At 37.5% G+C, this 27,266-nt stretch overlaps 1 protein-coding gene across 5 annotated transcripts in view; it reads left to right on the top strand.

The window, feature by feature from the left end:
• Window positions 1-27,266, top strand: part of TTN (titin) — a 273,759-nt gene that overhangs the window by 15,817 nt on the left and 230,676 nt on the right. For all 5 annotated transcript variants that reach the window (XM_045368331.2, XM_065526517.1, XM_065526515.1 and 2 more), the window contains exons 11-42: window positions 1,002-1,139; window positions 1,727-1,864; window positions 2,345-2,482; window positions 5,703-5,996; window positions 6,101-6,223; window positions 7,484-7,765; window positions 8,022-8,087; window positions 8,729-8,987; window positions 9,191-9,254; window positions 9,366-9,581; window positions 10,500-10,642; window positions 11,576-11,781; window positions 12,320-12,553; window positions 12,664-12,908; window positions 13,821-14,092; window positions 14,212-14,376; window positions 14,479-14,647; window positions 14,747-16,440; window positions 16,594-16,875; window positions 17,324-17,590; window positions 17,687-17,959; window positions 18,072-18,335; window positions 18,428-18,688; window positions 20,346-20,606; window positions 21,142-21,405; window positions 21,497-21,757; window positions 21,877-22,137; window positions 22,870-23,130; window positions 23,647-23,788; window positions 23,879-24,044; window positions 25,184-25,415; window positions 26,978-27,262. In XM_045368331.2, the coding sequence (XP_045224266.2) occupies window positions 1,002-1,139; window positions 1,727-1,864; window positions 2,345-2,482; window positions 5,703-5,996; window positions 6,101-6,223; window positions 7,484-7,765; window positions 8,022-8,087; window positions 8,729-8,987; window positions 9,191-9,254; window positions 9,366-9,581; window positions 10,500-10,642; window positions 11,576-11,781; window positions 12,320-12,553; window positions 12,664-12,908; window positions 13,821-14,092; window positions 14,212-14,376; window positions 14,479-14,647; window positions 14,747-16,440; window positions 16,594-16,875; window positions 17,324-17,590; window positions 17,687-17,959; window positions 18,072-18,335; window positions 18,428-18,688; window positions 20,346-20,606; window positions 21,142-21,405; window positions 21,497-21,757; window positions 21,877-22,137; window positions 22,870-23,130; window positions 23,647-23,788; window positions 23,879-24,044; window positions 25,184-25,415; window positions 26,978-27,262 (8,326 nt within the window). The remainder of the gene's footprint in view (window positions 1-1,001; window positions 1,140-1,726; window positions 1,865-2,344; window positions 2,483-5,702; window positions 5,997-6,100; window positions 6,224-7,483; window positions 7,766-8,021; window positions 8,088-8,728; window positions 8,988-9,190; window positions 9,255-9,365; window positions 9,582-10,499; window positions 10,643-11,575; window positions 11,782-12,319; window positions 12,554-12,663; window positions 12,909-13,820; window positions 14,093-14,211; window positions 14,377-14,478; window positions 14,648-14,746; window positions 16,441-16,593; window positions 16,876-17,323; window positions 17,591-17,686; window positions 17,960-18,071; window positions 18,336-18,427; window positions 18,689-20,345; window positions 20,607-21,141; window positions 21,406-21,496; window positions 21,758-21,876; window positions 22,138-22,869; window positions 23,131-23,646; window positions 23,789-23,878; window positions 24,045-25,183; window positions 25,416-26,977; window positions 27,263-27,266) is intronic.

Raw genomic sequence — 27,266 nt, 5'->3', positions numbered from 1 at the left:
TAGACCATACATGAATGGATGATAGATATCATGCCAATCCAGTTACCCACCGGGACAGTCGGTTTCTTTGTGCATAGCCTAAGCCCTCAGTCACTTAGATTGTAATGCACAAACTTTACATAGTTGTAAGACACATCATGTGTGTGCACGTGCACACAAACACACACACACACACATACATCAGCCATAAACACCCCAAATAAATAGCAAGGGAAAGTGAGGAAATGCCAGACATCGGCGAAAACGAATACTTCCTCAAAAAAAAAAAAAAAAAAAAAAAAAAAAACCTTCAAATCATGATTGATAAACAGTGACCTAGAAGCGTTTGCTGCTGTTGTGCCCTAGAGCTGTGTAAGGACAATCTCAGTATCATTAAAATCCACATCTCTCCCGTATGTGAAATCAAGCCTTTAAGTGTCAGGAGAGAGGCATTTATCTGAATTCTTCCATGTTGAAGAGGGCACCTGTGCTCATCCTCCTTGAACTCAAGCTCTTTGCTGATCTTAGAGCTACTTTCTTCAAAGGTCCAGTTGAGAACCCTGTACACTTAAAAGGCTGACCAGAGGCTGCTGACTGAATTTCCCTCTCCTTACTGTGAGTGAGACACTTTGAATGTAGCAAGAACCCTACTTGGCATAATCAAAGGCATAGAAATCCCCATGGCCATTGCAATGCTGGTGACTGGCAAGTTCAGCTGGCCTATAGTTTTCCAGCCACTTGTCAGCAGCCAACCACCAGGATCGCTAACATGTCAACATGTCTCAAGATGAGATATTTTCAGTTCTAGGACAATTTGCTAAGGAGCATGTGGGCAGAAAAGAAGACCATACCTCAGGAAAGCAGTCTATGTCTGAAGCACAAGTGTAGGCCCCTAAAATGGAAATCTGACATTTTATCTTTCACCACTAAGCATTCTCTATTTTCCTGAATGTTTCAAGCATGTCGTGCCATTTCTTTTGTATCTTTTGAAACTCAAATCTTTATTTTACTCTAAAAATCAGATAAGACAGGAAACTGAGATAACTGCTGCATCCATGGTGGTAGTTGCCACTGCAAAGTCCACAAAACTAGAAACAGTCCCGGGAGCTCAAGAAGAAACTGCCACACAACAAGATCAAATGCACCTAAGTCATGAAAAGGTGATGACTTCCTGCCAATGTGAAAGTCACTCTTGCACCATTTCATTTGCAAATCACCTACATTTCCATCATGGATCTTAATCATCACTTCTTCACTTTCACCTCTTCTTATAATGCAAATAGAAAATTTCTTTCCCCACACAGCTACCTTTCACCGCCAATTCATTCCTAACTTTCAGACATTCTTTGGCTTGTTACTAATATAATATAATAATTCACTTTAATATCTTCCTATTGAAGCAGATGTCTGTAAATAAGTCAATTCATAATACAAAAAAATGTGCTATTTACAGTGCTATTGAAATGTCTTATAGATTATACTTTTTAAAATGTGAAAAATACAAAAGAGCACTCATTAGTCTTTTATTGTTAATCACATTTTTTTCTTTTAAACTGGACTTATTGTTTAGATATTTTTGCCAGTGAAACAGTATGGATGATCAAAGCAGCTCAAATGATATATTTTAGTGTAATTAAAATTTCCTTGAATAGGAAGAAATTTTGCCTCCTTTCTTTTTGATTTATGTTTCTTTTATTAAAGACTTATGGAATTAATGACTATTTTCTTACTTTTTGTGTGTGATCAGATAATGAAGGAAACTAGGAAAACAGTTGTACCTAAAGTCATAGTTGCCACACCCAAAGTCAAAGAACAAGATTTAGTATCAAGAAGTAGAGAAGGCATTACTACCAAAAGAGAACAAGTTCAAATAACTCAGGAAAAGGTGAATACAGATATTTGAGCTGTGAAAAGTTCATCTTTAAACTAATTTCTAGTAAACTATTAACTACAATGTGGTATGAATTATTAATCTGTATTTGCCTTTTAAAACCCCTAACTAAAAACAAAACGGTAAATATGCAACTGATTATCATTAATTTTATCTGCACATTTGATTTTCATCCTCGGTAACATTTATAATTCATTTTATTCACCATTATTCTTTGCATGAAGATTAGCATTTTTTAGCTTAATTTTTAAAAAGCGACATAGGGACTCATCTAGAGGTTTTTAAATAGCTAACATTTCTAAGTTTTGTGATTCACAGTCAGTATATGTAGACATTGCCAGGTGAAAGTTAATTTCTCTTGTGTATTTAACCCTGAATAACCATCTTGCATCACCATGAGGAAGCGGGAAGGGTCATACTATGTGTGTTCGAAGCCCTGTTCAACTTAAATCTTGATTTTACTGTAATAATCAGATGAGAAAGGAAGCTGAGAAAACTGCCTTGTCTACAATAGCAGTTGCTACTGCTAAAGCCAAAGAACAAGAAACAATACTGAGAACTAGAGAAACTATGGCTACTAGACAAGAACAAACCCAAGTTACCCATGGAAAGGTGACTATTGTTGTTCCAAGTGTGAAATCCCCTATTATAATACATTAATACCACATATCATGTGAAATTCCTTATTATAATACATTAATATCAAATCTCTGAATTTCTTATGTATGAGTCACTATTAACCGAATTTATTTTTTAGACAATTAAATAATTGGAAACTAAAAAAGATTTATTGTTAATATTACTACACATCCCTTTCTCCACTTACCTCTTCGCCATTATTTTCAACATTTTATTAACATCTGGGAATCTTCCAGAAGTTGATTAAAATTGCATGCAGGCTAATTTTAAGAGGCCCATGAACATTTTTTAAAACACAAAGTTGTATAAGTAAATGATGACTCTTAATCACTGTCAAGAAGATATGTGTTTTGAGGGGTCATAAATTCAGTATATTATGTTATGGAGTATGGACTTATTTCAGTAAATTACCCATAATTTTCTTTGTATGAAACTTTATCTTTTTTCCCTCCTGTAAATATCACAGGAGAAGATAAGCTGAAAAAATTATAATGCCTGCTGTAGCAGCTCCCACTAAAGCTAAACAAGATGCATATTAAAATCTAGAGAAGGAAGTATCCAAACAGAACAATTACACATAAGCCATGAAAAGATTACTGTATCTATTTGTAGCTATGAAATATCCATGAATTAAACTGTTTCCCATGACTATCATTTACTCCAAATGAGCCATTTACCTAATTGTATTCTTTATTGCTAATATACCACTTGAAAATTAGCAACTAAAGTTTCCCCATTTCATTAGCAGGATGGCCTGAATCCTATTTGTATTTCCCTCAATGTCATTTTCTAACTCTACATCTTTTTTTTTTCTAAGACATGATTTAAGATAAACTTTTTAAACCTTTACTCAAGTCTAACATTTAATGGCATATCAGCCTTACAGAAGTCTCATAAATCATAGAAATTCCACTATGCAACATACTTCATGAATGATTAACTTTTTATTTTTGTTTCCATTCAAATTTTGTCATGAATTCACTATCTTATTCTTGTTAAAAAATAGCTAAGGATGGAAGCTGAGAAAATGTTTATACCTAAAGTAGTAGTTACCACTGCAAAATCTGCTGAATCAGCCGCACCGCCAACAACTAGAGAAGTATTTCCTGTTAAACAAGAACAAATACATCTTTTCCAAGAAGAGATGAAAACTGATGCAATGGAGGTGACAAGTATTGTTTCATCCCATTTCATCATCAACTCTCATAACTTTTCATCCGTCATGAATTGTGCTTCCAGTGTTCCATCTAATTGCTTGACTGATCAATAAAACAGTAGAGATGGTTAGATTCAGTCCATCCTCCAGTTGAACAGTGAGCATTTCTAGTAGTGAAAAGTCAGACTATATAATACTCTTCTTTATGTCTCCTAAATTTATTCTCAGCATTTACCTGGTATGAACTGGTATATTCTAGTCCAATTTGTCTTCCTGCTTCTCTAGGTTACAAACATGAGAGATATCAAAGTCCACTAAGAAATAAAAGCAGTTACCAGCGTACTCATTTGTAGTCCACCAATAAGTGTGTGTATATAAATTTGACATACAATAATTCAAGGAAAAAACAGACAGATGTTTCCTCAATTTAAAATATTCTACCATGATTAAGATTTTTCCATATGTTTAAAATTAAGAACAAAATTTAAATATTTCAGTTGTGTGATATTTAGTCAAATGACAGTTTCTTTGACAGTTTCTTTTATCATTGTTAAAATAAAATTAAGACTTAACCTGACTACTTCATATCAGACTGGCTAAAAGTTTCAAATGAGATATGGTGGAAATGTGATCACTCTACAATCAAAATAATATATATTTATTTAGTGTTATCTGTCGAAGATGTTAACATTTTAAAACGTCTAGACAATTAAAGTCAGCTCATTGCCAATATAGTTTTTAAAAAAGAAACAAATAAATGGACAAACTTAACTCACCTAAGCCTCATGTATATTTTATGTTTTCTTCTGAGATGATGCAATCTAAAGTGAAGATGGTATTTGCAGTCCTTTGAGGCAGATGAAATTGTTTGTGTCTTCCTAAAAGGAAGCCCTGGATAAAGCCCATGATCACTAAAGACCCAATTCTATCTCAGAAAAATCTCATTTATATCTTAAATAGTTCAGAGAACAATTTTTAAAGATATACAGGTAGCATAGTTGAAGAATGTTTCCGATGCATTCTAGATTCTATTCACAGATATAGAAAACTGAACATTAATAAAATTTTCCAATCTTACTTTTAAAAAGCACTGGATGAACATGGCTATGTGATTTTTGTGGTGTGCTGTTTCCAAGTATCACATAGAATCATAATATCTAAGCCGCATCAGCTAGTTTGCCTTCTTTAGAAGAGAAACCGCTCTGCAAATTTCATTTCCATTTATGTTCATCAGACTCAGAAACGAGAAAATAATATTTGTTTCATTCTTTGCTTTAACTCTCCATAATAATGAAAGTAAATTAAACACCAATGTGAAAGGTTGTTCTCTTGAATCCAAACATGATAACACTTTCATTTTAATCACAATATTTTCATTTGCACGGGGTTCTCTTTGTCATCTGTGTGTTTTGAGACAGGTATTTTCTAATAGATTAAACAAATCTTACCCTTAGGGAATCATAAGTAAATTCATATGCTCACTCTGTGTTTATGAGCTTTCATGTTATGTCCGATTTGCATGCAACCATGTAACTCTGTAGTTACTGATTTTTCTGGATGGGATGATGATGGTATTCGAGTGCACTTATATCACCACTGTCATTGCATTAACCTCAGACTAAATGGTCAACAAGATAATAAAAATAATCAGTGAGGAGAACCAGCTCCAAAATTCTGATTTTCCAATTGCTGATTGACTCTCTGCCTGGAAAAATTCTACAAAATGTCAAAATCTCCTTATGATTTTATGGTCATATTGTGATTGTCCTATGTTGTGTCTATGTGATTTAATGTCTAGTATAATTAAGCAGGTGTACAGAGAGTGGATCTAAATCGATGTCTGTACAATATAATAATCAATGAAATAGTCCCTAAAAGTGTTTCTGAGATACATTTCTAGACACATTAACACTGCTGTATAACGTGGATGCCATATACATATCACGCCTTTAGCCATTTGCCTGTCCTGATGCCTAGGAGATGTTCCAGCCTCATCTTGATATTCCTGTGTATTAACTCTGGAACCCTTGTCTCTAGGTGGATGTTGGAAAAAAGGCTGAAGCTGTAGCAACAGTTGTTGCTGCAGTAGACCAAGCCCGAGTCAGAGAGCCCAGAGAGCCTGGGCGTCTTGAAGAATCCTATGCTCAGCAGACCACTTTGGAGTACGGATATAAGGAACGCATTTCCGCCGCAAAGGTAGCTGAGCCTCCCCAACGTCCAGCCTCAGAACCCCACGTTGTCCCTAAAGCAGTCAAGCCTGTAGTAATCCAGGCTCCTTCTGAGACTCATATCAAAACTACTGATCAAATGGGAATGCACATATCATCACAGGTGAGTCTATACCTGCTGATTTTTCACCTTGTTCATGGTAAAGCAAGCCTCACTGCTGTGGTCATTGGTGATCAATGGTATCACTGAGTTTCATTTCAATGCAGATCAAGAAAACTACAGATCTAACAACGGAAAGATTAGTCCATGTGGATAAACGCCCCCGCACAGCGAGCCCTCACTTTACTGTTTCAAAAATTTCTGTTCCTAAGACAGAACATGGATATGAGGTAAGAAGTTACAGAGCGTGATATAGAAATGTTTAAAGGAAATAAGTATCTAACCTGTGAAATAGAGCATCTTTAGAGTAGGCCAATGGAGGCTTTTTTTGGTGATATGTGTGTGTGTGTGTGCATTCACAGTGGGCCCAGATGCCCTAAATTTTTGATTTCTGAAACTTGCCCAGGAGAGTGAGCATAGAGTCACAAGTGGTTATCTTATACCGCTGAGGAGACACAAATCCACACAGGCTTCTCTCTAGTTCACATTTCGGGGACAGCTCAAACTCAATTGTTTTACTGTTGTTCTGATGATTTTGTGAAAGTAGTATATTACACAGCATAGTTTTACTTATGCTGTGAGACATTTCAGAGTAACTTAACTGCGAATGTGTTTCAATAATAAAGACAGGCATTGAGAAATCATATATTTATATACTCAATATAGCAAGATGGAGAGGTGGTACTATATGGTGGTTGGGTTGGATTGTGGAATCAAATAGCTCTGGATTAGTGCCCTATCTTCCCCCTTATAACCTCTGTCATCAGGAGAAAGTAAATGTACATGTAAAATGCAAGTAAAAAGTATATAAAAACCTTAACAAGTTGTCAGCATGTAATAAATCCTTTATATTAATCACGATTGTTATCATACATATCCAAGAAATAGAACCCAAACCTTCTATGGTTTCAAAGAACTGTAAGTTACATATAATGCCTGTATTCAATTTAGTCCCAAATTACAAATCAAATAACCATAGACCGCAACAGAATAAAAGCAGTAAGGAAACCTTTAAAATATTTTGTCTGAATGTCTCCATGTTCACCTTTCACATAGATTTGTGGCTAAAACTCAAATGTACTATTGCAAAGTAGTTCTTAGGAATTTACCAACAATTTCAATAATTTCTTAATTTTGAATCTCCCACTGTGGCATATTCGAAAGTGGCATTCATCGGAATGGTCAAGTGAAAATTCATGACTAAGCTTTAGAAGACGCCGTCCTTTTATGATAAAAGCTGTAAAATAAGGAGTTCTGAATACAACTCTTTAAAAAAGATATTTCAAATTTGTTTTACAAACTAACAGGCATGACGAGGAGCTTTATAATTGGCTTATCTCTAACGGACTTTTAATTAACTGTGTGATAATGAGTGATAACGAGAACATTAAAAAACGGACCTTATAGAAATAGGCTGAGACTCAGTCCGAGAGGGTTAGCCATCTGAGAATGGTTAAGTGACTTTATTTTCTGACTCTGTTTCCATGTAGGCATCAATAGCCGGTAGTGCTATTGCCACATTACAAAAAGAGTTGTCAGCCACATCTTCTGCTCAGAAGATCACCAAATCGGTGAAGGCTCCTACTGTGAAGCCCAGTGAGACTAGAGTAAGGGCAGAGCCCACACCCTCGCCACAGTTCCCCTTCGCTGACACGCCAGATACTTACAAGAGTCAAGCTGGCGTTGAGGTGAAAAAGGAAGTAGGGGTGAGCATCACTGGCGCCACCGTCCGTGAAGAGCGCTTTGAAGTACTGCACGGGCGCGAAGCCAAGGTTGGTCACTGGTTACCCGCTGTTGCTTGGCCCATTCCCATTGAGCAGGGCCAGGTGGTTGGCTAGTTTGTACTGAAAAGTAGCCAGCGGAGTCTTGCCTTTCTCCTTTACCACGCTAAGACTTGATTTTTGTGGAGCACAGTATGGGTCAGAGATCATTTTCTCAAATTATTTTTATAATGTGGCATGAGCTAAGAGTTTATGAGATTTCCCTTAATTTCATGAGCATTTTGTAATATAATTTGTAAAAATCTAGGTAACAGAAACAGCAAGAGTACCAGCACCTGTTGAAATTCCTGTTACTCCACCAACTTTGGTCTCGGTGAGTAAAGAAGTTGATTATGTTGGACCCTATTCATATCTGCTCAAATCATTTTAATACATTTTTGAAAAGATCTGTTTCTCAAATTAATACAAAATGACGTTAGTGAGCATACAGATGCTCATTTTAAGACCATATTTGACCATATTGGCAAGGAAGAGGGGAATTCTACGGGGTACATCATTCATGGATTCAAAAGATTTAATGTGCTTCTCATATGCAAAAGGCATTATTGCAGGAGCTGTGGAGACATAAAGACCAATCCATCCCTCCATCCCTCTTTGAAATATTTTCTTTGCCATCAGAGAAAATGTACATAAACGAGCATAATAAAATATATAAGGTGATAAGCACCACAACAGAGGGAGAATCCATGGGAGGGATAGATTCATTCCAGTTGGTGATACCATGGCAAAGCTTTGTTGAACAGGTAGCATTTGCTATTGAGCCTTACAGCTCTTTACTAATATATTAGTATATTACATAAATATTAGTCTCTCTACTACTATTTCTGGAGTCCTGATTAAAAGGCCATTTTGTGGCAGTTGAAATGTGTAAGTTCAAACTCCACATTTGTTACAAAACAGAAATGATTAATGAATATGCACACGTATCATTATTTATTTTTCTTCTCTCTTCAGGGCTTAAAAAATGTGACAGTCATAGAAGGTGAATCTGTCACCTTGGAGTGCCACATCTCTGGATACCCATCCCCGACAGTGACATGGTACAGGGAAGACTACCAAATCGAAAGTTCCATTGACTTCCAGATAACCTTCCAGAGTGGAATCGCTCGTCTTATGATTCGCGAAGCGTTTGCGGAAGACAGCGGGCGATTTACCTGCAGTGCTGTTAACGAGGCTGGAACTGTCAGCACATCCTGCTATCTGGCTGTGCAGGGTTAGTGGCCACCCCTCCCACAGTCCTAATGCACATGCCATCACTTTCATGTGACATTCTTTTCCACAATACGGTTTCTGCGCACCTTGAAATGATGTCCCTTTTTGGAACTGGGGGGGAGATTATATGGTCAATTTAACTGTCAGCGCTAAGCGGGATCACTAAACATCTCATCTCAATGAGAAACTTTTGTCTTCTTTTAGTGTCAGAAGAATTTGAAAAGGAAACCACAGCCGTGACTGAGAAATTTACCACAGAAGAGAAACGGTAAAACATTTTGCTAATTAATAGCTGTTCTAGTACAGTTTTGACTTTCAGCCCCGTCAGTATTGGCAAATTGCAACTCAGAAACTAATATGAGGGGAATTCTCTTTCCAGCTTTGTTGAGTCAAGAGATGTGGTTATGACTGATACTAGCATCACAGAGGAACAAGCAGGGCCTGGAGAACCTGCTGCGCCTTACTTTATTACAAAACCAGTGGTCCAGAAACTGGTGGAAGGTGGGAGCGTGGTGTTTGGATGCCAAGTTGGTGGCAACCCAAAGCCCCATGTGTACTGGAAAAAATCTGGTGTTCCTCTGACCACTGGATACAGGTATTTTGATGGCTGAATATAGAGTTCTCTGCGACTTGTATAATATTTGCATGAAGCCTAGAGTAGAATTTACTTACCCCACCGACCCTGAGCGTAGGCTCTTTCATTGTGGAGCCATCTTTGTTTTGAGGTATTTTTACATTTTTTGTGCAAAGTCTTCTAAGAAATAAAGCTATGTGACAAAAGTGGATGGAAGATATATTTATTTACATTATAGTTTAATTCATTGAGGTTGTGAAAGTAGAGAAAATATGGATTTTCACACATACACACTTCCAGAAAAGATTTGAGACAACTTTCAATAAAAACATGTAATAACTAAGTGACTAAAAGATAGAAGAATAGGGGCCATGTAATGAAGAAGAAAGCTAGTTATGCACAAAAATCTATGCTACTAATTTTTCTTCAATTCAATACGAAATTTAACTCTGAATATTTTGCAACTTAAGATAAAAAGAGCAACCTGGTAATCTAAAAATGTAGGTGCCATACCTTAATAATAATAAATATAATGTACCAGAGAGTTAATACTGAAATATTTAAAGGTATTTATTGTTTTAATTATTCATTTGATCTCTGAATGAAATAATGAACAAAATAACAAACGAAGAGAAAATACCTGTTGTTTAAGTGACCTGATCATTTGCTAATGTAAACACCAAAAACCACTTAATTTCATGACTGATTCTAGCAATAAATATTCTTTAAAATGAATATTTTAACTTATTGGGCCCTAATTACTCATGTTCTTGCATTTTTCTCAATTTTCAGCAATCTTATAATCTATTGTGGAGCTTAGTCGTATGTTTAGGGTCATTGAATTTTATACCACAGATCCGCTCACAGATAAGTCCAATTATTTTACCCACAGAAGGGTTGTTTATAACTGATTTTTCAATTTTGTACATTTACCTAAAGATACAAAGTGAGTTACAACAAACAAACCGGTGAATGCAAGCTAGTAATTTCTATGACTTTTGCTGATGATGCTGGAGAATACACTATTGTTATTCGTAATAAGCATGGAGAAACTTCTGCATCTGCTTCCTTGCTTGAAGAAGGTAAGTGCAACTGTAGTTTCTACGTGCATGATAAGATCTGAAATACAAGGAGATAGCAGTGCTGTCCGTTTGCTGAAAAACCTGTTGCCATTTACTGGTTCTGATACTTTGCCCCAGTGTCTTTGCCTCAGTTGTATGGAAAATGTTTTAGACCACATGGCCTCAAAAACTATACTGGCATTAAACTTCTGAGGTTCTAGCAATAGTTTCTGTTTGGTGTGTTTGTTTCTAGGCATATCATGCCTCCGAAAATGCACAGATTCTAAATCCAGTTGCCTTCCAGGCCCAGGCAGGTAACAGTGAGCGCAATGAAAACAGTGGCAAACTGGAGAGTAGGTGCCCTGCCTCAAAGAGACAGTAGCTGTGTTGTTGCCCGGCATGCACCAGGCTGTTACCAGGCATGCACCAGGTTGTTACCAGACTCAGTGTTGCTCCTGATACTTTAAAGAAAACCTGGAAGTCAGGATTTTCAATGTTTATAACTTGAAAACAAATGCAATAGCTTTCATGCTAGACTGTTCACATTTACAGTGAACTGGTTCTCACTCTGTTTCATTTGATCTACACAGTATCCCTTAGAGGAAATTACAATATTATCTTCATTTAGCCAATAAAGCACTCAAGATTCAGGAAGGTAAATGAATTGTTAAAAGCCACATGGCAGAGTAGGAAGACCTCCATGGTAGATCCCCCCAAAACTGACTGCTAATATAAAATTCTTTCTACAATTGTAGTGGCTGATTTGATTTGTTAGTGTAAGTTTGGTTTCCAAATTCCATCTAGAAAATATTGAGCACGTCAAGAGTAGATATTTGGAAAATTTGGCTTTTGGTTATCAGCTTTCCCCAATGTAGAGTTTACCTGAATGCATAGTGGCATGAATGTTTTTTTAGTAAGAATATTAAAAAATTAACTTATGTTCTTAACTCTTAGCTGATTATGAGTCACTGATGAAGTCCCAGCAAGAAATGCTTTACCAGACACAAGTGACTGCATTTGTTCAAGAACCCAAAGTTGGAGAAACAGCCCCTGGATTTGTATATTCTGAGTATGAAAAAGAGTATGAAAAAGAACAAGCCTTAATTAGGAAGAAAATGGCCAAAGATACTGTAATGGTCAGAACATATGTAGAAGATCAGGTGAGTATAAAAATAATGACCAATCAACCAATTTCATAAATTATACTTTCCTTTTTTTGTTTGACATTTTCATTTTCAAGTGATGAGCTCAGGGTTAGACAACTATTAGTAGGTCAAAGTTCACTGCTGCTAAGTTTCCTTAATCTTCATGGTATGTTGCACCTGTGAGTTTAGAAATAGAGATTACATATATGCCATAAATGTGGCTTTAGAAATAGGGTTTATAATATATTAAGGAAAAGACCAATATTAGTAGAGCTAAGTTCATTAATGCCAAGATCTCTTCATCTGTATGATAAGCTAATGTAACCTCTAACCCAACTCTAACTCCTGCTTTTTTGGAAAACCTTTCTACCCAAGATGCTACAGCATTCAGTGGGAAAGATGACCATAATGCAGATTAAAACAAACAAACCAAAGTCTTCTAGATTCTTCTCCCAGCTAAAAACTTCAACAATCTAGCTCAGATACATATCCTTAAATAATTTCCATCAGTAAGGATAAGTATTTTTAACAGACCATAATCTTTTTTGCATAGGAATTCCATATTTCTTCCTTTGAAGAGAGACTTATTAAAGAAATTGAATATAGAATAATAAAGACTACATTAGAAGAACTTCTTGAAGAAGATGGAGAAGAAAAGATGGCAGTTGACATTTCTGAATCTGAAGCTGTTGAATCAGGATTTGAGTTAAGAATCAAGAATTATAGAATTCTTGAGGGGATGGGTGTCACTTTTCATTGCAAGATGTCTGGATATCCATTACCAAAGGTAAAATATAAACATTTATAATACCTCCTTGCCACAGTAAAGATACAAGTTGGTTACAGTATAACTATTTGATGTAAATTTTACTCATACATGCATGGTGTTCTTTGCAGATTGCTTGGTACAAAGATGGCAAGCGCATCAAACATGGAGAAAGATATCAAATGGACTTTCTACAAGATGGCAGAGCTAGTCTGCGTATACCTGTTGTTCTTCCAGAAGATGAAGGAATCTACACTGCATTTGCCAGCAATATTAAAGGAAATGCAATTTGCTCAGGGAAATTGTATGTGGAGCCTGCTGCACCACTTGGAGCTCCAACTTACATCCCCACACCAGAGCCAGTGAGCAGAATCAGGTAAGACTTATAATAATTTGGGTTACTTAGTATGTAAATTGTTTTCAAAACATCAAATATCTTAGTAGCAAATCGCTATTGTGTAAGAAAAAAATTGAGGGCTAAGATGGCACAGAAACTTACCAGTGGCAACACCAACAATTGCCAAGAGTTTTTATTTCTTGCCCCTGTGTAAGATGAGCAAAGAATTTTCATCAGTGTATCATACTATTTATTTTCCTAGTGCTACAGCTAATATCACAATAGCTCTTATTTGACACCTGATTTTTACAAATGTAAATTTATACAACAGCCCTGCAATAAAAAGATGACTATTACTGGTTTGGAAATAGGAACACTGAGGCCCTGGGAATCTATGAATATTGCCTTAATTCATCCAGCCTGTAAGTGGTGGTGCCAGCATTCAAACTCCAAGTCAGTCTGGCTGCAATGTGTAGATAGAGTCTTGTTTTGCTTTGTTTTGTTTCCAAATTGATTTCTATGTTTTCCTCCTCTGAGATAAAAAATATATATATTTTTATTTTTCCATAAATGTATTCATTTGGTTTACTTATCCAACCAACATTTATTAGGATGTTTTGGTAGTTAAATCAAAAAAGTCTAGTGACTGATTAAATCCAAGTGGTAAGGAAAAGACAGTATTGAGAATTATTCCAAGATTTTTGAACCTGGGTACCTGGATGTACTGAATGACTACCAGCCAAAATTGAGAATATAGGAAAAACATAGCTGTGGGGGCAACAATAATATATTCTATTTCAGATCTGAATGAGTTGGAGGTGCCTTCTAATACATGCAAGAAGTAAATTCTAAAATAACGTGAATAGTGAATAATGAATAAGACAAAATGAAGTTTGTTTTGCTGAGTTTTCTTTAGGCCTCATGAAAGTATTGTTTGTCTTTGTTTTACAGATCTCTCTCTCCACGTTCAGTGAGCAGGTCTCCTATACGCATGTCTCCTGCACGGATGTCACCTGCAAGGATGTCTCCTGCACGGATGTCCCCTGCAAGAATGTCCCCTGGACGTAGGCTGGAGGAGACAGATGAGTCACAACTTGAGAGACTGTATAAACCAGTCTTTGTGTTAAAACCTGCTTCTTTCAAATGTTTAGAAGGGCAAACTGCCAGATTTGACTTAAAGGTTGTTGGTAGACCTATGCCAGAGACGTTCTGGTTTCATGATGGTAAGTATGACAGGTTTTTGCTCATGAATAATAAAAACACAAAAACAAGCTTATATATCTGTCTAACAATTTTTAAAAACTATTTTAAAATCTACTTTCTTTTGAACATATTTTCACAGGCCAGCAAATTGTCAATGACTATACCCATAAAGTGGTCATTAAAGAAGATGGTACTCAATCACTAATTATTGTCCCTGCCACACCCAGTGATTCTGGGGAATGGACTGTGGTTGCCCAAAACAGGGCAGGCAGATCTTCAATTTCAGTGATTTTAACTGTGGAAGGTAAAATGAGATAAAATAAAAATAAATGAATTTTCTTATCACTTGGATTATAAACAGGTATTTCAGCCTTACTCCCTCTAAATCATGACCTTTCTCTTTCAGCTGTGGAACATCAGGTAAAACCGATGTTTGTAGAAAAACTGAAAAATCTCAATGTAAAGGAAGGTTCCCGACTTGAAATGAAAGTCAGAGCTACGGGTAACCCCAACCCTGACATTGTATGGTTGAAAAACAGTGACATCATTGTGCCTCATAAATATCCCAAAATCAGGTAAGTTTGGAAATAATAAAGCTAAGCTCATTATACAAATCCAATAACCAGGGAAGCTATACTACTATATTGATGATTCCCTCCCCCAACTTTTTATAGAATTGAAGGAACCAAGGGAGAAGCTGCCCTTAAAATCGATTCCACTGTCAGCCAAGATTCTGCCTGGTATACCGCGACTGCTATTAATAAAGCTGGCAGAGACACTACAAGATGCAAAGTAAATGTTGAAGTTGAGTTTGCAGAGCCTGAACCAGAGAGAAAATTAATCATCCCAAGGGGGACATATAGAGCAAAGGAGATTGCAGCCCCAGAACTGGAGCCCCTCCATTTGCGATATGGTCAAGAGCAATGGGAAGAAGGTGATCTCTATGACAAAGAGAAACAACAGAAACCATTCTTCAAGAAAAAACTCACCTCCTTAAGACTTAAGCGCTTTGGACCTGCCCACTTTGAATGCAGGCTAACACCCATTGGTGACCCAACGATGGTGGTGGAGTGGCTCCATGATGGAAAGCCACTTGAGGCAGCCAACAGGCTCCGTATGATCAATGAATTTGGGTACTGCAGCCTTGATTATGGTGTTGCATATTCTAGAGACAGTGGTATCATTACTTGCAGAGCCACTAACAAATACGGAACAGATCATACATCTGCTACCCTTATTGTTAAAGATGAGAAAAGTCTTGTGGAAGAATCCCAGTTGCCTGAGGGGAGGAAAGGCTTACAGAGAATTGAAGAATTAGAGAGAATGGCTCATGAAGGTGCACTTACAGGTGTAACAACAGATCAGAAAGAAAAGCAAAAGCCAGACATTGTCTTGTTCCCAGAGCCAGTTAGAGTACTTGAAGGGGAGACTGCAAGGTTCCGCTGCAGGGTAACAGGCTACCCTCAGCCCAAAGTCAACTGGTACCTCAATGGACAGCTCATTCGCAAAAGCAAAAGGTTCAGAGTTCGCTATGATGGTATCCATTACCTGGACATCGTGGACTGCAAATCATATGACACAGGTGAAGTGAAGGTCACCGCAGAAAATCCTGAAGGTGTGATAGAGCATAAAGTGAAGCTTGAGATTCAACAGAGGGAAGATTTTAGGTCTGTTCTTAGGAGAGCTCCTGAACCAAGGCCCGAGTTTCACGTACACGAACCAGGAAAGCTTCAGTTTGAAGTACAAAAAGTGGATAGACCTGTTGACACCACTGAAACCAAAGAAGTTGTGAAGTTGAAAAGGGCTGAAAGAATTACCCATGAAAAAGTGCCCGAAGAGTCGGAAGAGCTGCGCAGTAAATTCAAGCGCAGAACAGAAGAGGGCTATTATGAAGCCATTACCGCTGTGGAGCTCAAGTCTCGAAAGAAAGATGAATCCTATGAGGAACTCCTCAGGAAGACAAAAGATGAACTTCTCCACTGGACCAAAGAGTTAACTGAAGAGGAAAAGAAAGCTCTTGCCGAAGAAGGCAAAATCACGATTCCAACTTTTAAACCTGATAAGATTGAACTAAGTCCTAGTATGGAGGCTCCAAAAATCTTCGAAAGAATCCAAAGCCAAACAGTGGGCCAAGGATCTGATGCACACTTCCGGGTCAGAGTCGTGGGGAAACCAGACCCTGAATGTGAATGGTACAAAAATGGTGTCAAAATTGAACGGTCTGACCGGATCTACTGGTACTGGCCCGAAGACAATGTTTGTGAATTGGTCATAAGAGATGTGACTGCTGAGGACTCTGCCAGCATCATGGTAAAAGCCATCAACATAGCTGGAGAAACCTCCAGTCACGCATTCTTACTTGTCCAAGGTAATTTGCATGTCTTTCCTTTGATGGACCTGTCTTTGTATTCAAGAATATCCATGAGTGCGTTTACTTTTATTTTCTTTCCCCATTCCTCAGGTTGCGAATTTAATTTAATATAATGTGCTCTCCCCTTTTCCCCCCACCTTTTTCTTGTAGCCAAGCAATTGATCACTTTCACACAGGAATTACAAGATGTTGTTGCTAAGGAAAAAGATACTATGGCAACCTTTGAATGTGAAACTTCAGAACCATTTGTCAAAGTGAAATGGTATAAAGATGGTATGGAGGTTCATGAGGGAGATAAATACAGGATGCACTCTGACAGAAAGGTTCACTTCCTCTCCATACTGACCATTGATATGTCTGATGCTGAAGATTACAGCTGTGTACTTGTGGAAGATGAAAATATCAAAACAACTGCTAAACTTATTGTTGAAGGTATTCAACAACAAAGGATTTCATTGTTTACCTAAGCTCTAAGGTCACCCTTAGCATGTGGTCAAATTAGCTATGCAATTTTTCTTTCATAAAACAATTATTTGGAAATTGGCTATAAGTTTCATAGCCAGAATCATAAATTTATGTTCCTAATTAAGAATGTTAATAATTTGACCATTTGGATTTTTTTAAGTAGTATTATCTTGATTTTTAGCTTTTAAGATTTTTATTAAAACATAATTCTTTACTTTCAAAAATATTTAAAAATTAAAATAAAATAACTGCTTCTCATTGAAAATTTATCTCTCAGCCCATTAGCAGGTAGATATTAAGAATATTCCTGATAGTATGGGGGAGATAAGAGATATACAAGACATTGTCTCCATCCTAAGTCTAGATGCATACCTCTCCAAAAAAAAATGTTTTCTTTTTCTGTTATACACTTCAGGTGCAGTTGTTGAGTTTGTGAAGGAACTTGAGGACATAGAAGTTCCAGAATCATATTCAGGAGAATTAGAGTGTATTGTATCCCCAGAAAATATAGAAGGAAAATGGTATCATAACAATGTGGAGCTTAAATCCAATGGCAAATACACAATTACATCTCGTCGTGGACGTCAGAACCTCACAGTCAAGGACGTAACCAAGGAGGACCAGGGAGAATACAGCTTTGTCATTGACGGAAAAAAGACAACCTGTAAACTAAAGATGAAACGTAAGTCTTCCCATTCCTGTCAGCCTGCAGTGAGCATCATTATGGTTTATTGATAAAAAATGATCATAACAGTCTTTTTCTCCCCATATTTCACAGCCCGCCCCATTGCTATCCTACAAGGACTTAGTGACCAAAAAGTCTGTGAGGGTGACATTGTTCAGCTTGAAGTTAAAGTCTCCTTGGAAAGTGTGGAAGGTGTCTGGATGAAAGACGGCCAAGAAGTGCAGCCCAGTGACAGGATTCACATTGTGATAGACAAACAATCTCATATGCTGCTCATTGAAGACATGACTAAGGAAGATGCTGGAAATTACTCTTTCACCATTCCAGCCCTTGGCCTCTCCACCAGTGGGCGTGTCTCTGTCTATAGTGAGTCCTACTTATACAATTTTATGTTTACACTATCAAGCAACATAAAGAACTTAAAGGAGCAGACAATTTCAACAAAATTCATTCATCTTGTGTGTGTATGATTTTGCAGGTGTGGACGTGATAACACCTCTAAAAGATGTTAACGTGATTGAAGGCACAAAGGCTGTGCTTGAATGTAAGGTCTCAGTCCCTGATGTGACTTCTGTTAAGTGGTACTTAAATGATGAACAAATCAAGCCTGATGACCGTGTACATGCCATTGTAAAAGGTACTAAACAGCGGCTAGTCATTAACCGAACTCATGCTTCAGACGAAGGACCCTACAAGCTGATAGTTGGCAGAGTTGAAACCAACTGTAATCTCTCTGTAGAAAGTAAGGATTATTCTACTTATCTAATAATTACTTTAAGCATTCTACTTTCTCAGTGTAATAATAACCAAGAGATTATTTTATTTTTTCCCCAGAAATTAAAATTATCAGAGGTCTTCGTGACCTTACCTGTACAGAAACTCAAAATGTGGTGTTTGAGGTTGAGCTGTCCCACTCTGGAATTGATGTCTTGTGGAATTTTAAGGACAAGGAAATCAAACCCAGTTCTAAATATAAAATCGAAGCACACGGAAAAATATATAAACTGACAGTTCTAAATATGATGAAAGATGATGAAGGAAAATATACATTTTATGCGGGAGAAAATATGACATCTGGAAAACTTACTGTGGCAGGTAGGTATATTTATTAACCTAAATTCTTATGAGGAGCGATTGTTATTTTAAGAAATTGTTATTCATTTCCCCCAAAACTCCTTTCAGTTTCCCACTTCCATGCCTCTGCTTATGCTGTTCCCAAAGCCAATAGTACTTGCAACACCATTCCCACCAGCCTAAATTACAAATGTTCTTCTAGGCCTACCTCAAACATCACCTTCTCCATTAAACCTTCCTTAATCTCCCCATTTATATATGATCTCTTCCTCCTCCAACCCCAGGATCACTTTATATGTTTCTCGTTCATAGTATTTATTATGCACTTGTCTTATTCCCCATTTCCTCTTTCAATATCCTTCCTCTTTCAATATCAGTGTATAAACTCCTGAAATCTGGAATTTTCTTTGTATATTCCAATATATTGCAAATGACAGATAATCAATTGATATTTGCTGAATTGAGCTTTATTTAAACTTTCTTATTCTAAAGAATTATTTCCTTTTGTAGCCATTCTTGCTTCTTTAGTCTTTGTGCCTTTTGTTTTCTTCCTACCTTTTAATGAACTCAATAAATATTTTCAAAATACAGTTTAACGTAACTGTATCTCTTATGATATCATGTAGAAATAAGACCATCGTTCAGCAGAATGTCTTAGCTTTACAACGAAGAATAAAAAATGTAAATCAATTGTCAACAAAAAACTAGAAGTCATCATTAATTTGTTTGGTTCATTACAGTTTAAATATTGAGAGTTGAGATATTACATTCAGATCGTGTTGTCTATTACATCCAGAATTGAAGCCAGTTATATGGTAATGATCTGTCTTATTTGCTATGAAAGTTTCATGGTTTATACTTAGTTACATTATAAGATTTCCTCAGAGATCGGACCATGAAAAGACTGGTAAAACAAAATTTCAGATTTAGCATTTTTATACATTTAATATAAATTACATGTTTTTAAATGTGTGGAAACAGGAATAAACTATGAACCCCTCTGTGATTTCACCCAATGTTTTTAAAGTACCTACCATAAGTCAGACACTTGTAGGAACTCAGGACACAAAACTAAATAAGAAATGATTTTTTTCTTGAGAAATTCATAATTTAGAGAAGACAGATACATAAGCAACTAGCTTGTTAAAGCAGTAATTATTTCTACTAGCGGATGATAAGAGTGGAGGCAATGGGGTGAAACTTCATAGAATGGGTGACATTTGTCAACACAGTGATTTTTAGTATGCAGAAATCCTTAATCTAGTAGAAACATTGATGACTTGTACATTTTGTTTAGCAAATTTTTATGTAGTCAAAATATCAGATTCCCAGGAAATAATCATTAAAAGACCAAGTAAAATGCTTCTGAAGAAGAAGGAATTGGGTTAGAGGCTACCCCAGTGTTACACTGTTCTAAGAATTTCCTATTAATTCAACAATTGCTTTTTCTTAACAAAACTTTTCTGATTCCAGTATTTCTCCTAATTATCAGTCATACATACTTGGAATAAGGGATTTCTTTGGTACCTTCTCAATATGGGTATAAACAATCTTATAGACATTTCATGATTTCAAAATCATGTTCTTAAATTTGATATTTTATATTTACTTCTGCAAAGATTTTCTTATTATGTGAGTATTTTTAAAGGGCTCATACTGTACTTCTCTTGTTCCAAAGGTGGGGCCATCTCCAAGCCACTCACAGATCAGACCGTAGCTGAATCCCAGGAAGCTGTGTTTGAATGTGAAGTTGCCAACCCAGATTCCAAAGGTGAATGGTTGAGGGATGGCAAACACCTACCACTGACTAACAACATCAGAAGTGAGTCTGATGGCCACAAAAGGAGACTTATCATTGCTGCCACCAAATTAGATGACATTGGAGAATATACCTACAAGGTGGCCACCTCCAAAACATCTGCCAAACTTAAAGTTGAAGGTAAGTAACATAGGATTTGTCCTTTTCAAATCGTATTACAATCTTGATCATTATCATTTTAAAAGACAAATGATATGGCCATTTTGGATACCATAAATTTTCACTTCATAAAGTCCTTCTAGATCCTCTAAACCTTCCTGAGACACATACCACAAGGCACAAAATTGCTTATCAAATGTGTTTATGCAAAAAAGCCATTTCTTAGGTTAAAGCTCTATGAAACAGCTATATCAGACACTGATTCTCCATTCATCTCTCACCCTTCTCCAATTAGTCTATTATGCTACTAATATATAGCTATGCAAACTTCATACTACTCGAGCATAGAAAAATCATTTCATGATGTACATGTCCAGTTGGATCCCAGGTTTCCCTAAATAATCTCCGGTGTCTTTTAAAACAGAGGTGCTGCATAACTGCAAAATGTTTGGTAGCCATTTTTTTGCAGGGTGACTAAGCAATGATCTTGTTCAGGACTTCTTTTCCTTCATGATGTCATCCATATTTTCTAACCCAATCATAAATTTGTCTTCAGCTGTCAAAATTAAGAAGACTCTGAAGAACCTCACAGTGACAGAAACACAGGATGCTGTTTTCACTGTCGAGCTTACACACCCTAATGTCAAAGGTGTCCAGTGGATCAAAAATGGAGTTGTGCTGGAATCCAATGAAAAGTATGCTATCTCTGTCAAAGGAACAGTTTACTCTCTGAGGATTAAAAACTGTGCCATCGTGGATGAGTCTGTTTATGGCTTCAGGCTTGGAAGGCTAGGAGCCAGTGCCAGACTGCACGTTGAGAGTAAGTTGACTTAGAAACACTTTACAAATAGTCAGCCCATGGTTACCATTAAGTTAACCCTATCACTGAATTGCTCCAATTTTCCTCTTAGCTGTCAAGATCATTAAAAAGCCAAAGGATGTGACAGCCTTGGAAAATGCCACTGTTGCCTTTGAAGTTAGTGTTTCCCATGACACCGTTCCAGTAAAATGGTTCCATAAGAATGTGGAAATTAAGCCAAGTGACAAACACAGACTGGTCTCAGAAAGGAAGGTCCACAAGCTGATGCTGCAGAACATCTCCCCCTCAGATGCTGGGGAATACACAGCTGTGGTGGGGCAACTGGAATGCAAAGCAAAACTGTTTGTGGAGAGTGAGTATCAGGCAGCCCCTACGGCCCTTTCCTTGATGAACCCCATGTATTAATTTGTTTGGTTTCGTCTATTTTTTAAATAAATTGTATTAACTGAAGTGTTCTCTGATTTTACCAAGCATTACATATTACAAAAACCATGAAAAATATCGAGGTGCCTGAGACCAAAACTGCCTCTTTTGAGTGTGAGGTGTCCCACTTCAATGTCCCTTCCATGTGGCTGAAGAATGGTGTGGAAATTGAGATGAGTGAAAAGTTCAAGATAGTTGTGCAGGGAAAACTCCACCAGCTGATCATCATGAACACCAGCACGGAGGACTCGGCAGAATACACATTTGTCTGTGGCAATGACCAAGTCAGCGCCACCCTGACAGTCACCCGTAAGTTAAAAATAGATACATATATGTATATAAAATATGAAATATTCAGTAGATTCATTGATATTCTATATCCTACACTTTGCTGACCACTCAAAAATCCTTGATTGGGTGGGTAGGGTGGCTCAAGCCTGTAATCCCAGTACTTTGGGAGGCCAAGGCAGGAGAATCACTTGAGATCAAGATTTTGTGACCAGGCTGGGAAACACAGTGAGATCCTGCCTCTACCAAAAACAAAAGGAAAAAAAAAATTAGCTGGGCATGGTGGCACAGAGTTGTAGTCCCAGCTACTCAGGAGGCTGAGGTTGGAGGATCACTTGGGCCCAGAAGACCAAGGCTGCAGTGAGCCACGATCATGGCACTGCACTCCAACCTGGGCAAGAAAGTTAGAACCTGCCTCAAAAAATAAAAAATAAAATTGTTACTTGAAACATCTAGTATGTGGTTACACTGAGTAAAGCACTAGTATCTCCACCTGGATAAAATGTTCCAGTTAGAGTAGCACTGAAAGGCTACCTGGAAAGATGGCTCAGTGTCTATCACTTGATCTTTCTGTTCCTCTGAGCTGGCACTGTCCTGTATGGTACATGGAAGGTATCAAAGCTTATATCTCTAAACTGTAATTGCCTCAACAGATGTACTAAAAACATTCCAAGTTTTTATTCTGCACCTCTTATAACCCACATCATATTTACATAAAGTCTCCTTGGGTGTGTTTCCTTTTCTCCTTTGCAGCAATCATGATTACTTCCATGCTGAAAGACATCAACGCTGAAGAAAAAGACACTATTACTTTTGAGGTGACAGTGAACTATGAAGGCATCTCTTACAAATGGTTAAAGAATGGTGTGGAAATCAAATCAACTGACAAGTGCCAGATGAGAACCAAAAAGCTCACACACTCACTGAACATCAGGAATGTTCACTTTGGGGATGCTGCTGACTACACCTTTGTGGCTGGAAAAGCTACATCAACAGCCACACTTTATGTGGAAGGTATGGTTTCATAAATATTAGATCCATAGAAAAAATGTCACACATGCTTTGTAAAATTTAGTGTATCAATTAATGAATGGATAAATAAAATGTGGGATAGCCATACAATGGGAAAGCAATCAGCAACAAAAAGGAAGCACTACGATTTACTACAAAATGGATGAACATTAAAAACTTTATGCTAAGTGAAAGAAGCCAGAGACCATACAAAGATCACATATTGTATGATTCCATTTATATGAAATGTCCAAGATACACAAATCTATAGAGATGTAGATTGGTGGTTGCCTAGGTCTACAAGGGAGACAATAGAAAAGTCCTTGGGGCAATGGCTAAGGGGTACATAATTTCTTCTTGGGGAATGAGAATGTTCTAAAATTATGGTGATGTCTGCACAATGATGAATACATGGAAACTCATTGAATTGTGTACTTTAAATGGGTGGATTGTATAGTATGTGAATTATATCTCAATAAAGCTGTTAAAAATGTTAATTTTCTACATGCTATTTTCCAGCTCGTCATATAGAATTTAGGAAACACATTAAGGACATTAAGGTTCTGGAGAAGAAGCGAGCCATGTTTGAATGTGAAGTTTCTGAACCTGATATCACTGTACAGTGGATGAAAGATGACCAGGAACTGCAGATCACAGACAGGTCGGTTGTTTTGTCTTGCTACATTCCAGTAATTCCCAGTTTCTTCTGAATCACCATATGGTAAAACTCCAATTTCCATTTCATCCATAGAATAAAGATTCAGAAGGAGAAATATGTCCACCGCCTTCTGATCCCATCCACCCGGATGTCTGATGCTGGGAAGTACACAGTGGTGGCAGGAGGCAACGTGTCAACTGCAAACCTCTTTGTAGAAGGCAGAGATGTTCGCATCCGAAGTATTAAAAAGGAGGTTCAGGTATTGTCTATATACTAAATGTTTTGAAAAATCATCAGTAGTCCATAATCTATCATTTTATATTTCAATGTTTCCCTTTTACATTTGCTAACCACAGTCCTTTAAAGAATTAAATCAGCTCATTCTTACTTGGCTTAGACTCTCTCATGCTGACCTCAATTTAGTCACAGTTTCCACTCAGGGAATAAGTATGTCCCTAGCAGCTGTCTAAATACGTTAATTAAAGCAGCTGTAGAAACTTCACCGTCTAATAAATGGCTGCTTGCCAAGCAGCACCAACCAGAAAAGAATTAAAATGTAAATCATGAGGTTCACACATCAATTAGAATTAAGGAAATTTTGAACAAGGTGACATTTTCTCAGGTTTCTATCTATGGAGAGCCAAGTGTCAAGGGACTTAGTGGCTAGAAGTACTTTCTATGAAGTCTAAGAGAAAGCCCCGTCCAAGCCATGCTGGGTTCCTGGCAAGGATGCTGGATGCTTTTGCTGTCGGCTGAGTTTACAGAGCTTGTCCTCATAAGTGTCAGTCATCCCAAATGATATAATGGAGGACACATGTCTAGAGAAATACCAGTTGAGTTCAGCTTCATCATGTTGCTCATCCAAAGAAAACCAGGCTTTAGAGACTGTAGACCACAATGAAAAAGCCTTCAATGAGGACTCAGATAACCTGGAGAGGTCTTCCATCATTTATTTGCCAATTCTGAACCTCAGTGTTCTCACTCAAAATGAGGATAATAGTTCCTACCTAGCTCACAAAGTTATTGTTCATATAAAATGAAATCAAATTAAGTAATAACTTTTTAGATAATAAGAAGCCCCCAAATGTAAAGTGTCTTTATATCCCTTTTTAGTAAATAAGCAAACATTTAAGGATGAAATAATTGTCCCTTTGGGCCAGCTCCTTTCCTCCGTGCAGGTGTAAACACAATTCTCTACAAGAGAAGTTTATGTACCATTTGTCCAACACTAGACAGGAAAAATTACAGAGTGCTATAATCAGCCAACTTATTGCATTATAATATATTGGTTTCACATGCCATTCATTGACCAGTTTTAGAAATTGATTAACTGGGAGGAAACCAAAGCTTCAAGTTTTTTGTTTTTTGTTTTTTTTTTTAATGTTGTTTCATCAATAGGTCATTGAGAAACAGCGTGCTGTTGTTGAGTTTGAGGTCAATGAAGACGATGTTGATGCCCACTGGTATAAAGACGGCATTGAAATCAATTTCCAAGTTCAAGAACGACACAAATATGTGGTGGAGAGAAGAATCCACCGAATGTTTATCTCTGAGACCAGACAGAGTGATGCAGGAGAATACACCTTTGTGGCAGGAAGGAACAGGAGTTCTGTCACTCTCTATGTCAATGGTATGTAGGGACAGATTTCAGCATATTTTGTGGATCCATCAGAAATAATCCTCCTGTTTAAGTCACTAAATTCCTGTAATTCAAAGGAAATGTCTAAAGAACCTATGGTATTCACATGGTTGCAGTTATATTTTTTTCTTCACATTATACCTACGGAAAAGGGAGAGCAGCTGTTAAAAGACCTATTGAGAAGTTATTTTCAGAAGCACCTGATGGCCAGATCCTTATCTAGTTGCTCAACACTATTGAATACCCACTGGGTGTCAATTGTCATATACCCCAGATGGGCTTCCAGATTTGCTGTTAAACTATTTTAGTTCTCTGCCCTCTGCCTGAACTGCTCAAGTCCTAGCAGCACTAACAAGTCAAAGTAGTGTTTCCAGCCTCTAGTATGGAGTGCCTGGGAGAACTCAAAGGTCCTCTTTGAGACCCTGGAAGGCCTAGAGAGCCTCAGGCAATGTGGAACTAGATCCTCTCTACCCCAAGCTCTAAGAACAGGGGCTCTTATTTTGGAGGGGGAATTTCACCTGCTAGCAAGCACTCCTGAGGAGCCTCTCAGCAGTTCTCAGGGAAGTGCTGTTAAACCTCTGCTCTCCTCATTAGAAATCTTAAGGCTGAATCTCAAGCTGACCTTGTTTCGAGTCTAACCTAGATGCAAGAGAAAAATGGAACCTCCCTTTCTCTCCTCATCCTAGGCCATATCTCTTTGAATAAAATACCCCTGAGGCAGATGCAGGAACACCAGGGGTAATCTCAAGATTCACAAAGATGAACCATATCGCCAACATTCCCTTGGTTCCTAGGAGACCAAATGGTCATGGCATCCAGTTCTTATTATCTCTGTATTACTAGTGGAGAAACTGAGACACAGAAAAGTAAAGATCTTTTCTATGATAGTGTCAGAAGCCAGCCTCACAGAAGTCATTTCTTCTAATTTCTGGGTTCCATGAACTAACCAGGTCCCCTCACTCATCACAGCACTGAGAATATGCTTTAGTTAGCAAAACAGGAAAGCTGAATTTGTTAAATCTACCTAATGGCATTTAACTAGATCTGAAATAGTAGTCATTCATTCAATACTTACTGATTGCATTTTACTGGCACTGGTACATAACAAAATGACTATGACATAAATACAAATACTTGCAAAACAAACAAAATGGAATGGGATGAGCCTCCTCACCATATGATTTGTCCAAATGACTTTTGAAAATAGGTAGCATGTGTAAGTTATTTTATAATTCATTCAGGTATCCATCGCTAAGCCCCCACCCCAAACAGAAACTGGGATAATCAGGTTAACTCAGCACTCTCAGCATGCCCCCCAAATGTCAAAAATATCTTTCTGAACCTATTCCCTCTGCTTGTGGACAAATTCTAAATGCTTTCTTCATTCTTAGCACAAAGAATGTTCCAATATTCCAAGGCAAGTAAAAATACCACAATTCCAAAATTTTGTCTCTGGATGTATAAGTAGACGGCAAGAAATTAATGTAGAGTTTTGCATGCTCTCCTGTGTTTTTACACTTTTTTATGGGCTATTTGTCAACATTTACTCCTAGCTCCTGAACCGCCCCAAGTTCTGCAGGAGCTCCAGCCTGTCACTGTGCAGTCTGGCAAGCCGGCCCGCTTCTGTGCCGTGATATCCGGCAGACCACAGCCCAAAATTTCCTGGTACAAGGAAGAGCAGCTGCTTTCCACTGGCTTCAAGTGCAAATTTCTTCATGATGGGCAAGAGTACACGCTTTTGCTAATTGAAGCCTTCCCAGAGGATGCGGCAGTCTATACCTGTGAAGCCAAGAATGACTATGGAGTTGCCACAACATCAGCTTCACTCTCAGTGGAAGGTGG

Source organism: Macaca fascicularis, chromosome 12 (assembly GCF_037993035.2).
Source record: "Macaca fascicularis isolate 582-1 chromosome 12, T2T-MFA8v1.1".
Taxonomy (NCBI): Eukaryota; Metazoa; Chordata; class Mammalia; order Primates; family Cercopithecidae; genus Macaca; species Macaca fascicularis.
This window is presented reverse-complemented; position numbering and strand designations above follow the sequence as displayed.